General features: G+C 46.1%; 1 protein-coding gene across 3 annotated transcripts in view; it reads right to left on the bottom strand.

Annotated features, from left to right (window-relative positions):
• Positions 1 to 12,256, bottom strand: part of LOC146839640 (uncharacterized) — a 390,678-nt gene that overhangs the window by 102,445 nt on the left and 275,977 nt on the right. For all 3 annotated transcript variants that reach the window (XM_085651728.1, XM_085651727.1, XM_085651729.1), the window contains one exon: positions 7,396 to 7,494. In XM_085651728.1, coding sequence (XP_085507854.1) covers positions 7,396 to 7,494 — 99 coding nt within the window. The remainder of the gene's footprint in view (positions 1 to 7,395; positions 7,495 to 12,256) is intronic.

The raw sequence follows: 12,256 nt of genomic DNA, 5'->3' as shown, positions 1-12,256 counted from the left end.
ATAGAACAAGTGTTTTTACCATTTGTCTTTCTATGAATTTCTGCCTTCCAAATGTAAGACAGTGTGTAAAAAAGAAGTCATTTTGAACAATACCCTTTAATTCACATGCTAATATGGGAACCCACAAATTTAGAGATGCACAAATAACCACTGCTTCTAAGCTCAATATCTTGTTCCCATTTCAGAAATACATAGGTTTTCTTGAAACCTATTGTCATATTTTTTTTTAACCAAATAAATTACTTTATACCCGGTATACAATGAAAAACCATTGCAAGGTGCAACTCAGTTATTGCCTCTGGCTACCTCGGGTTCTTGGTGAACCTAAATACCTAATACATACTCACAACCAGAAAGGTCCAACGGATGTAACGGTATATAGTTTTCAAAAACAAGTTAAATTGTAGGCACAAATGGCTGTTTTTTCAACTAAATTTCATTTTTATTTTAACTGTTCCTTTCGATTGGCAAACCTTGAAGGATCTACGCAAATGACCACTTGCTCAACTCATAGGGCCTTATTTATGAGGCCTTGCGACAGTTTTGCGCTTCCGTTGCGTCAGTTTTTGTGACGCATCGGCGGTGTAAAACATGCCTCTTGTTGCACCCTATTTACACCGTGACGCATCTAAGCTGATGCGTCACTTTGCAAACCCCTGCGCTACATTATACCTGCGTCAGGTGTAATGTATGCAGGGTGGGCGTTCCCACGTAAGTAAGCCTCCTAGAAGTGACGCAGTGAAATCTACGAGATTTCACTGTGCCACTTCTCGGGTGCAAATGCATCAATATCTTACGCCTGTGTCACAGCAGGCGTAAGACTGACGCAGGCCCTTTCAAATGGGGCTTGCCCCATATGAAAGGACACACTGCTGTAGTTGCGTCACTTTTGTGACACACTCCAGCAATGTGTCACTTTTGCGCCTACAGATACATCAGAAATACTGACGTATCTGTAACTCCTTGCGACATGATGCGTCATACAGTAAATACGATGCCTCCATCACGTCACAAGGAGGGCGCACTGAGAAGTGACGCATCGCTGCTTTCAAGCAGCGATGCGTCACTTCTCATAAATGAGGCCCATAATGTCTTCTATTTTTCAGAAATGCATAGCTTTCCGGGATCCAATATTAGTTTTACACCCATTTTAACCACTAACTGGAAGGAGGTTGAAAGCACAAAAAATAGGAAAAATAGGCTATGTCCCAGTAAAATGCCAAAACTGTGCATTTGGTTTTCTGACAAAAGTTTTACCTGGGAAGATGGTGATTTTAGCACCACAAACCCTTTGTTGATGCAATTTGCAGGGAAAAAAACTAACGTTTTCTTCTGCAGGACTTTTTTCCCTAAAACCCAAACTTTTGCTGTATCTTGCCTAATTTCCAGGTCCCCTCCAAGGTAATATACAAGCTCTGGGTACCTTTAGAATTCTCAGCATATTGGAAGAAAGGGACACATATTTGGCATCGATACTGTGTGTGGACAAGACGTTATGGGCGCCTAAGCACGAACTACTCCAATTAGTCAAAAAAATCCATGGCATATGAGGTGCGGGGGGGGGGGGGGGGTTTCAGCGAAAGGGTTAAGAAAGTTTTGTGCCGATGTCGAATAGCAGCAAAGTTAATAAGGAAAGAAAACATTTCTTTTCCAAGGAAACTTTGACTACAATAACTACCCAGCTGCTGTCGCAGGCTCTTCTGTCATTGGTTTGCATGAGTGTCAGTCATATTCCTCTTCCATCCACGGCAGGGTACAGCAGCATGGAGCAAAACGTCAGCCAACCACAGCCTTTACCTCTATTGCCCTGAGCGTGACAGCGTTTGCCTGATCAAATGTGCACATCCGCTTGAAAATGAGTGCATTTCATGGCCAAAGCTGCGGGAGCAGTCATTTAACTGTGTGCTCCTTTTAAAAAGCATCTTTGATTTCTTTCCTTCTCGTTTTATTTGAAATGTTAGAGCACAGTACAGCTCCTCAGAGAGTGTTGACAGGATGGTCGTTTGCTGCTCAATGTGCCGCACTCCATGCAGACAACGCCTCTAAACTAGGCGACCACCATGGAATGGTGATGTCTATAGCATATCACTGTTTTACAATTTCAAGAAGGCTTTCACAGTGGATGTAAACGAGGCAGCCATGCATTAACAATGATGCCCTATGTACAGTGCCATTAGACGAAGGCCCCGGCTGCTTTGTTTAATTCTATTTATTGCTGCAAGCACATGTCTGCCATGTGGAGGCAGCAGCATGTTGCTGTTTTCCACTTTCATTCTTTCAATTCATCTTGGACATGTTGAGTTTGTGTGTGTGTGTTTGCTTGTGGTCCTGTAGGCCGGTGGATACAAGTATGAGTCAGTGGCTGGATAAATGGATGCATGAGTGAGCGCACGAATGACTGATAGAGTGCATGTATGTTGACGTATTGAGCGCCTACTCCCATCAGTGACTGATGAGGCACTTTCATTCATAAGCCAGAGCTATTAACATTGCCAAAACATGCTATGTTTTAAAGTTCTTTGTGCGACTGCACCTACTCCACTCCCAAACAGGCCTGCTTTCATGGCTGGTAGAGCAAAAATGGCCGGGTGAAGTCACACATCAGCACCATGGTTGCTTATTGCTATATGTGGCTGTTAAAATGAGGTGTACACATTGCCCAGACGGTGTTAACAAGTGTAAAAATGACCAGCTAATCAAGTAATACTATCACGAAATATGCTATATTATGCTGCATAATATGCCTTTTCTTGCCGCATAATTTACAAATCCCAGACGCATAATTTGGCCCACCTCTGCCGCATAATTCAAGTAGTTCAAAGAATAATTACATCTGCAGTAGTTCGTTCTTCCTTGAAGAAAGTTTCCTTCGCCTGTCTGCTAATTTCTTAGTTACAGTTAGCATTGAAAACAGAAAAGTGCAATTTGACTCAAGAAACTTAACCACACATGAATAAAAGCACACTTGTTTAGCATACCAGCCTTCCCTGGCATTATTCACGGAGGAGAAAGAAACTGTTTTGTTTGTCGAACTTGACTGTGAAGAGGCAGAGTGTAGTCTCACAAGGTAATGGGAGCTGATGGCCGAATGCTGGCCCACTGCCCACGCTGCTGTGCTGGGCGGACGCAAAATTTGAATGACAATTTCTACCTGTCATGCTCTGTCTGTCGCAGTGACCTTCCAGTGACCTTCCATACATAGCAGGCTCTACAGGAAACACTCTTCTTCGGAGATCTATAAAATGACAGATTCCTTCCAGAAATGTATTAGGAACAAATTAAGGAATATTAGGTGATAAAGACTGATCGGAACAAATTTATCACCGTCTATATTCAAACTCCTAGAGGTCGATTTGGATATCGTCAGGAAAGCCTCCAAACGGGATTCAGAATCTTCAAATCCAATTCAGAGACTATGTTTAAGGACTGAATCGTCCACCTTTCCGGACAACCAAGTGCGATGCGAGGAATTCGTCCGGGCTCATCAAAACGGTTCAGAATGCGTGTCAGGCAGTCCGACTCATTCGGAGCCGATTTGTGCAGCTCAATGGGGACAGCTTCCGAACGAGCGAGTACAATGACCGATTCTGACAGCCGTACTGACTCGGTTTTGCCAAGATGAAATGGCTGTGGGAATCGGACTTTGGGGCCCGTAGCAGGCCCCCCTTCACCTGGGTCCCTCCGAATCGGTCACGGGCGGGTACCCATGGGTCCCTCCTTTCCATGCATGCACAGTATGGCGGGCACCATGGGGTGCCCGTCACAGGGTGCACGCTTTTCCCCACCCACCCCTTTTTTCAATGGGAGCCTGTGTTCACGTTCAGTACACAGGCTCCCATTGGATTCAATGGGAGTTCGACCAAACCGAGTCTGTAATCATACAGACACATCGTAACCGGTTGGTGGGGCTCCAGGAGTGTGATTCATATGGAAAGCATTCCCAACCCGATTCGTTAGGAATGCTTTCCTTACGATATCGAAATCGAACCCTTGGTCTTCTACAGAAAGAGAATACATTTTAAAAGCACCCTCTTTTCTACCTTCAAAAGGTAGATTTTTAGGTTTTCTGCAAGAATGTTGATTTTCCAGGGCATTCTGAATGACGCAAAATATGTACTTTGCATTAAAGAAAATATGAAAATAGTCCAAGGGAATAAGAATATTTCTGGCACTGCAATATACAATTCAGCTCAGAGCATATGTTTCCAAAGATATCTAATGTGGTGCAAAATGGAGAAGTATGTCTTATGTGTAATAAAAAATGTGTTGCTCTGCTCAGAATTTCTTGTTTCACCATCACTCCATGAAGGTTGGGACATGGATTTCCTTGTGGTAGGTAGGCGTACTTCCACAATGCTAGGAAAAATTAGACAGGACCAATTCTCAAGCCAGAACAACTCACTCCAAACTTCGAGTATGCATCAAAAAGACCATTAACCTGGTGGCATTTGCCAAATTCACCACCTACCTCTCCAAATGAGGTTGCATTGACCTATGACTGACACTTGCACTCATCCTTCCCTCCATGGACCTGGAGGTGATCCTTCTAAATTTACACAACAACTAGGGGAGTGTAGCATCTCATTGAAAGCGCAAATTCAATTATTAGTACCAAGTGCAGCCACTTGAGCAATACCAAATTGCACTGGGAGTGCTCACACGGATCCAGTCTCCCCTCATGCATTTGCCCCAAATCTAGAAATTTGGCTCGTGGGATCCAGAAAGGAGATAAACTGAAGAAAAACAGGGAAATTAGATTTGTGATGGGGTAAACAGAATAGGGGACAGATGATAGATCCTGGAGACCCATCTGATACCTTCCAGGTGAAAGGAGAGGAAGCATGAGAAATAGAGGATAAAAACGATAACAGATAGGTGAATGAGTGAATAAAATGAAAATGAATGAATGAAAAATATCACCCAAAAGCTGAGTATGAGATCTGAGAGGAAAAAAACCATGTCTTAAGATGTTTTTTAAAAATGGCAAGCAATTTAGCTTCAGAAACATGAGCCGGCAAGGTGTTCTACAGATTGGCAGCGGCCACCGAGATGGAACGGCTTCCTCATCTGGCCCTCTGAAATCTGGGAACCATCACCTTGTTACAGGAGGATCTAAGAAGCCTGCCGGCAGTATACCGGCAGAAGAGTGAATCGAATTGGCTAGGAACTTTCTGATGCAAGGCTGAGAAAACCGAGCAGAAAGCTTTGAAGATAATTCTTCTTCTGACAGTGAGTCAGTGAAGGGAACAAATCCTGTCTCTGACCATTTTGTGTGACTTGAAGTTTGTCAAGGCACCGCTGGCTGTGCTCCCCAAAGTCAGGGGCTGAGGATGCAGGATTGCCTTTTGGTGTCGGAATTTCTTTACTGGAGCCGGTCACGAGGACCATTCATGTAAAGGCTGCAAGTGACTTTGTAGGGTTCAGGAGAAGTCAACCACCAATGGAATCGAAGTATGGGTCGCTGGCGAGATGTCACTGGACAAGTAAGCAACTCAGCCTCGGGCCATGGGCTTTGGGTGCAGCGAAGGCAGGGGTCCTGTATCGGCCTGTATCCAGAACCCTTGAAGTTGGAGTTTTCTGGACAGGGCTGCTGTCCTCAGTAGATCTGGTCTTTTTTGAAGAGTGGCAGTCTTCCTGGGGCTCTTGGAAGTTGCTGAGGTCTTCTTTGAGCAAAAGACAGGCCGGTAGGGCTGGGGCCAAATCTGTAGTTGTCTCTCAGGCTTGGCTGCACAGCTTCTTCTTTGTTGTTTTCTCCTTAGAGTGCAGGAATCGAAGGATCAAGGTTCAGGGGTACCCCTAAATACTGAATTTAGGGATTTTACAGGTACTAGTAGGTAGTAGCCATTGGGCTGCTTGCCTTTAGGGTGACTACACCCATTGAATATCCCCTCCTTTGTGGAGGGAGCATTCCCCTAACCTGATTGGGTAGAATACTTCCATTCAAGATTTTCTTAGGAGGGGATCACCTCGGTCCAGGAAACCTTAGGGATGGTCCTGGAAGTGGGAGAGCACTCCTCTCCTGACTACTAATTTTCCCGCTGACATTGCTGCCCAAAGTAGGGCTTGGTCAGAGGGGGCGGGTATCTCCACTATCTGGAGAGGCTCTGGTCAGCATATCAAAGGGCAGGAAGCCTTTGAGGCTCACCGCCCTGTTTGCTGTTCCTGCTTGGGGGTAGGTGACAAGCACCTCCACCACGAGCAGGCTTTGTTCTTGACCCACGAGAGTACAAGGGCTCCCAATACAGGGGGACAGAAACATGTGTGTGTGTGGCAGGTTGGTGCAGACTAATCAGCTGCACAGTACAGAGTTGGTCATTTTTTGGGGGCCTCTCTAAGATACCCGCTGAGTGCATTTTGTAATGAATCCAACACTGTCTTCGATGCCAAACTTCTTGGCATCCAGCAAAGCCATCATGGAGCTGTGGAGGTCATAATGACAAACTCCCAGCTCATATCCTCAATATAGCTCCACTGCACTTACAATGACTATGAATGTGCACCAACACTGTAGGGGCACATTGCTCGTGCAGCTATGCCCTCGCCTGTGGTATAGTGCACACTGCCTTAGGGCTCTGAAGCCTGCTAGAGGGGTGACATATCTGTGCCACAGGCAGTGATTTTGAGCCGACTCTTAATATTTAAGTGCACCAAAACACACAGTGTGCAATGGCAGTGTAGTATGTGTTAGGTGAGGGGTCTCTGAGAGTGGCACAACACATGCTGCAGTCCTTGGAGACCATCTAGGGTCACAAGACCATTGTTACCAGTGGTACCTGTTACAAGGGACTTACACGAGGGCCAGAGGTGTGCCAATTGTGAAAACATAGGTACAGTTTTGGGAAAGAACCCAGGCACTGGGAACCTGATTGGCAGGGACCCAGTGCACACTCAGTCAAAGTGCATCAGATATCAGGCACAAAGTGGGGGGTAGCCAAGCAAGAAGGGGACTTTTCCTACAAATGCCCTCTCTGCTGAAACAGCCTAAAGTATGGCAGAAGCGGCCAAAACAACAAACAGTGAGTAAATCCCCCCTCTCACCCAAACACAGTTCCAAAAAAAGTATTTTAAATATATGATGATCACAAATTCTGCATGCGGGGAGCCTATTACCGGCCAGTTTGTTTGTAAAGGAAAAGGAAATAGAGTTTTTAATTTGTCACAGAAATCACACTTTCTGAAGGAATTAATTGAACACATAGCTTCATTGTACATGGTAAGAAAAAATGCTCCGTATTTCAGAGATTGGTACATAAACCACTCTGATAAAGAAAGCGCTTGGGGCAGGAACAGATTTTGATACAAAGCAACACATATCGGTGATTTGTGCAGAGTCTCAACCAGCTTCTTTTCCTTGCATTCCCTGTGAATCTGTCCCACCCACACATTCCTCCTCACCTCCATTACAGGTCGCTCCATGGTATCCACTGTCACATTTGCACGTGCCATCCGAAGCGCAAGAGCCATGAATGCAGTTTTTTGCACTGCAAGATGCCACTGCAGAAGAGAAGAACACATTAAATAGAAACAAGGCAAGATGCATCACGATCCGTGTAAATTAAAGTTAAGAGATGCATTTTCACAAATGTTTATAGGGCTATTTTAATGAGTTGCCATTTCCCTACTCAGTTCATTCTGTATCTCTACTCATCTGCTCTAGGACCTAGCAACAGCTATTTCTGTACATGGTCATAGAGTCCAACAAGCACCTAACATAAAGAATTCAGAAGTTTCACAATATGATCTTTTTCACGTTTTCCTAAAATGCCTCATGTGAGTTCTAACAACAAAAGAAATATTAAATGATGGTTTAATTTCTTTTCAAGGTTATCATTCAGAATTTGTAAAAACAACAGTTGATGAACAGAATGCAGAACAATGTCATACATTCACCCCAGTACACAGATCCGGGCCTGGGCTAACGATTCCATTTGAGTTTGAACCCAGCCATATGTAAATCAGCCTCGACCCTGTGCCTCATGGGAACAGTCAAGCCCAAACTGCCAAGCTAGGTTCTCCCTGGACTAGAAACAAGCATCCTTAGAACTGGTTGAATCCAGTGGCAAAGTGAGCAAGGGACCCACGTCTGGGCATACCCTGCCAACATTTTGGAAAAAATGGCGCCAATCTTGGACGGCACGAGCCTGCGGGCTGTGTCTTGGTTTTGGTGCAGTTTTTGAACTGCCTTGCTTGGACGGCACAAGCCGACGGACTGTGTCTTGGTACGGTCTTCTGGGCTGTCTTGGTTTGAATTTGGTGGGTTTGAGGACCCTTTTTGAAAAGACACAGAGTGTTTGTAAACAGTCTACCAGGCCAACTGCAAATTTGGCCTACTCTTGAAAAGGCCTGGGACTGTTTGCGAACAAACTGCCAGGCCAGCTCATAATTTGGTCTTCTCTTGAAAAGGTCTGGGGCAAGAGCCTGTCTTCTTGTCTTGGTACAGTCTTTGGACTGTCTTGTTCTGATGCAGTCTCCGGGCTGACTTGTGGTTTGATTGTTGTGTTTGGGTGCTCTGAGGTTTGTGGACCAACATCTGTGGTGGTGCTTGTGAAATGCTTGCTTTAGTGAGTAGCGACTGTGCTCTGTGTGTGGAGGTAAGGATGCCTTGCCACAGCAAACTGTGTTGTGTGAGGTTTTTTCTTTACATGGTCTGAGGACCGTCTTTGGTAAAGTACTTCCAATTCCTTTGCGAGGCCAAATGATGAGTGTGGTCCCTTCTTAAAAATGTCTGGGATGAGCGTTATTTGGTCTCTTGGTGTCGTTGTGCTCTGCAGATGCCCATTGGAAGGAGGTTAGCTGGCGCCTCCTGACGACACTTTAAATTTTGAAAAAAATCTGGTGTGATCAGAAATACTAGCAAGAATGTACATTTATTTTGACATAGCAAGAGTACAAAAGGAGGAAAAATGTAAGAAAGGGATGCACATTTAAATTGAAAACAGTGTTGTGACAATTCAAGGTAATGTATAGTTATGCTGAACAGGCACGCATTCTAAAAGTGCAATGGAGAGGTGAAATACACAATTTGTTTAGCTTTGAGATAAGAACAGAATGTGTTCAGTCTCTCCATAAAAGGGGGGCAGGAGTTTTGGAAAGGGAGCAGTGTGTCGGTATCTAAAGCTTTCCAGCTTCAGACACTCTGAATTCTGTGCAATGCTCAGAAGTTAACATATGATTGATTTGAGTGGGTTTGTTTCATTTGGATTTGCCCACAATAGAACATGTATTTCATTTGGAAAAAGTGTTTCAAGTACTCCAGGCAGTGAGTCTTTAGCTGAATAAAACTCAAATCTTTACCTCGTCCCCCGAGTCAGTTAGGATTATAAGATGTTATAATCATTATGCCCATTCTGGCCTATGAGAACAGGTAGCCTTGCAATAGTGAAAAACTAAATAGGTTGTAATTCACTTTCAGGTCATGCCACACACATCAGGGCATGTCCTACCTTTTACATAAAACGCACAATGCCCGCAGTCCCACTGTAGGGGTGACTGATATGTAGAAAAGGGAAGGTTTAAGTACTGGCGAGTGGGTGCACTTTCCGAGTCAACACAGCAGTCCCAGACTGCATACAGGCTCTGCAATGGCAGGCCCGAGTTCCACTTTACGGGCTGCTTCGGTGGGTGGCACAATCGTTCCTGCAAGCCCACCAGCAGCATTTGATTTACAAGCCCCGGACACACACGGTGAACGATACTAGGGTCTGACAGTAAATCAAATAAGTCAATCATGGAGTCACTAATCAAAAAAACATCAATTTAACACAGGGAGCACTTGCACTGAGGCACTGAATAGCAGTGACACCGTGACCAAAGCATCTAAACCAACAAAACACATCAAAAACAGAGGAGGCAATCAGTAAAAAATGGAAGGGAGACTCACACCAATGGCACCAGGTCTAACATGTGTCCCCTCCAGGTGAAATGTGGGGAGAACTACCCATCCCCGTGGGAGTTCTTTTCACTAAGGTGGAAAAATCTGGACAGACCATCAGCATTGGCGTGTTCTGTACCAGGGTGGTGTTCCACCGTGAATTCCATCCCCTGTAGGAAAATTGACCACCTCAACAGCTTTGGATTCTCACCCCTCATCTGCATCAACCATATGAGGGGCCTATGGTCTGTCTGAACTCAGAAGTGTGTCCCAAACAGGCATGGTCTCAACTTCTTCAGCTCCCACACCACAGCAAATGCCTCATGCTCTATTGCACTCTACCTCTGTTCCCGTGGAAGTAACATCCTACTGATGAAGACTACAGGTTTGTCTAGGCCCTTTTAATTAATCTGTGATATAACAGCACCCACACCATGCTCTGAATCATCTGTTTGGACAACTAATTCCTTTGAGAATTTGGGCTCCTGAAGTACGGGCGCCATACACATGGCAGTCTTCAGGGCGTCAAAAGCCGTCTGACAGGTGTCAGTCCAGTCCAATTTCTTGGCCTGCTTCCTGGAAGTCAGCTCAGTCAAGGGTGCAACAATGTTGCCATACTCCTTGACAAACCTCCTGTAGTACCCGGTGAGTCCTAAAAAGGCTGTCACCTGCGTCTGAGTCTTGGAGGGATCCCCTGCCAGGATGGTATCAATCTTGGGTTGCTGGTGCGCCACCTGGACACTCCCCACCTTGTGCCCCAAGTACACCATGGAACCCTGCCTGATCTGGCAATTACTCGCCTTGATCCTAAGGGCTGCCTTCTGCAGTGCATCAACATTTCCCAGAGGTGGCGCAGATCTTCTTCCCAACTGGAGCTGAACACTGTGCTGTCATCCATGTAAGCGGCACTGAAATCTTCCAGTCCAGCCAACACCTGGTTGACCAACCTCTGAAAGGTGGCAGGGGCATTCTTCATCCCAAAGGGCATAACCCAGAATTGCTGACCTGTCTTTTGCCCCATTGGTCAAGGTGATCTGCCTATATCCAGATGTCAAATCAAACGTACTGAGGTACCGTGCAGCCCCTTGCTGATCAATGAGCTCATCAGCTCTGGGGATGGGGTGCGCGTCGGTCCTAGTGACTTAAATGAGTCCTCAGTAGTTCACACAGAACCGGAGTTCGGGTGTGGGACCAAGACCAATGGGCTGGCCCACGGGCTGTGGTAGGACTCAATCACCCCTCAGGCAAACATCTTGGAGCCTCTTCCTTGATGTGAGCTCTGATCCTGTCCCCAGTGTCCATGTCATGGATGCACCACTCAGTGACACTAGGAACTAGGGAGAACAAATCAGAGAATTGCCACAACAGTTGGCGACAATCTTACTGCTGATCAGGGGTCAGTGTGGCAGAGGGGCTGACACCATACATGGACCCATCTTGCTGGGTCGCAGACAGGAGGTCCGGAAGATGCTCGATCTCCTCCTCCATTCCATCATCCGTTGCTAGGAGCATGCCCACTTCAGACCTTTCTACGTGGGTCTTCAGGGGTTAATGTGCAGGACCCGCAAAGGTTTCCTCGGAGACCGCAAGTTCACAAGGTATGTGACATCACTCTTGCGCTCCCCACCACCTCAAATGGTCTGGTCCACCTGTCCTGGAGTGCACATGGTACTACAGGGGCCATGACCCAAACTTTCTGTCCAGGCTGAAGCTCAATCAGAGTGGAATTCTGATCGTACCACCGCTTCATCTCCTCCTGGCTGGCTGGCTTCCAGATTCGCCTGAGCGAGCTGTCTGAACCGCCGAGTCTGGATCCTGAAGGCAGCATTTAACTGTATACATCCTGGGGAGGTTTCCTGGGAGATTGCTCCCAGCCTTCTTTGACCAGACTCAAAGGTCCTCTTACATGTGTGACCACACAGCAGCTCAAAGGGGCTGAACCCTAAGGACTTCTGTGGCACCTCACCGTATGCAATCAAAAGGCATGGCAAGAGGACGTTCTATTTATGCTTCATAGGTTCTTCAAGACCCATTATCATGCCCTTAATTAACTTGGGGGTGGTAAGGAGTGGTGAACTTATAGGTAACACCGCACTCCTGCCACAGGGACTTCATATAATTCGATATGAAGTTGGTACCACGGTCAGACACCAACTCTCGGGAAAACCCCACACTGGAAAAAATCCCCTTCAGTGTAAGTCCCACCACGGGGGCAGACACTGTCTAGAGAGGGATGTGTCCACTGGCCCCACAATGTCAATGCCCACCTGTTCAAAGGGGGTAGTCACTACAGGGAAAGTTTGGAGAGGAGCCTTGTGCTTCCTTCCACTTTTCCCACTTGCCTGGCAAGTTTGACAAGTTCTACAATGAGTGTCTGAACTCTTC

The sequence above is a fragment of the Triturus cristatus genome, chromosome 4_1 (genome assembly GCF_964204655.1).
Source record: "Triturus cristatus chromosome 4_1, aTriCri1.1, whole genome shotgun sequence".
NCBI classification, from domain to species: Eukaryota; Metazoa; Chordata; class Amphibia; order Caudata; family Salamandridae; genus Triturus; species Triturus cristatus.
This window is presented reverse-complemented; position numbering and strand designations above follow the sequence as displayed.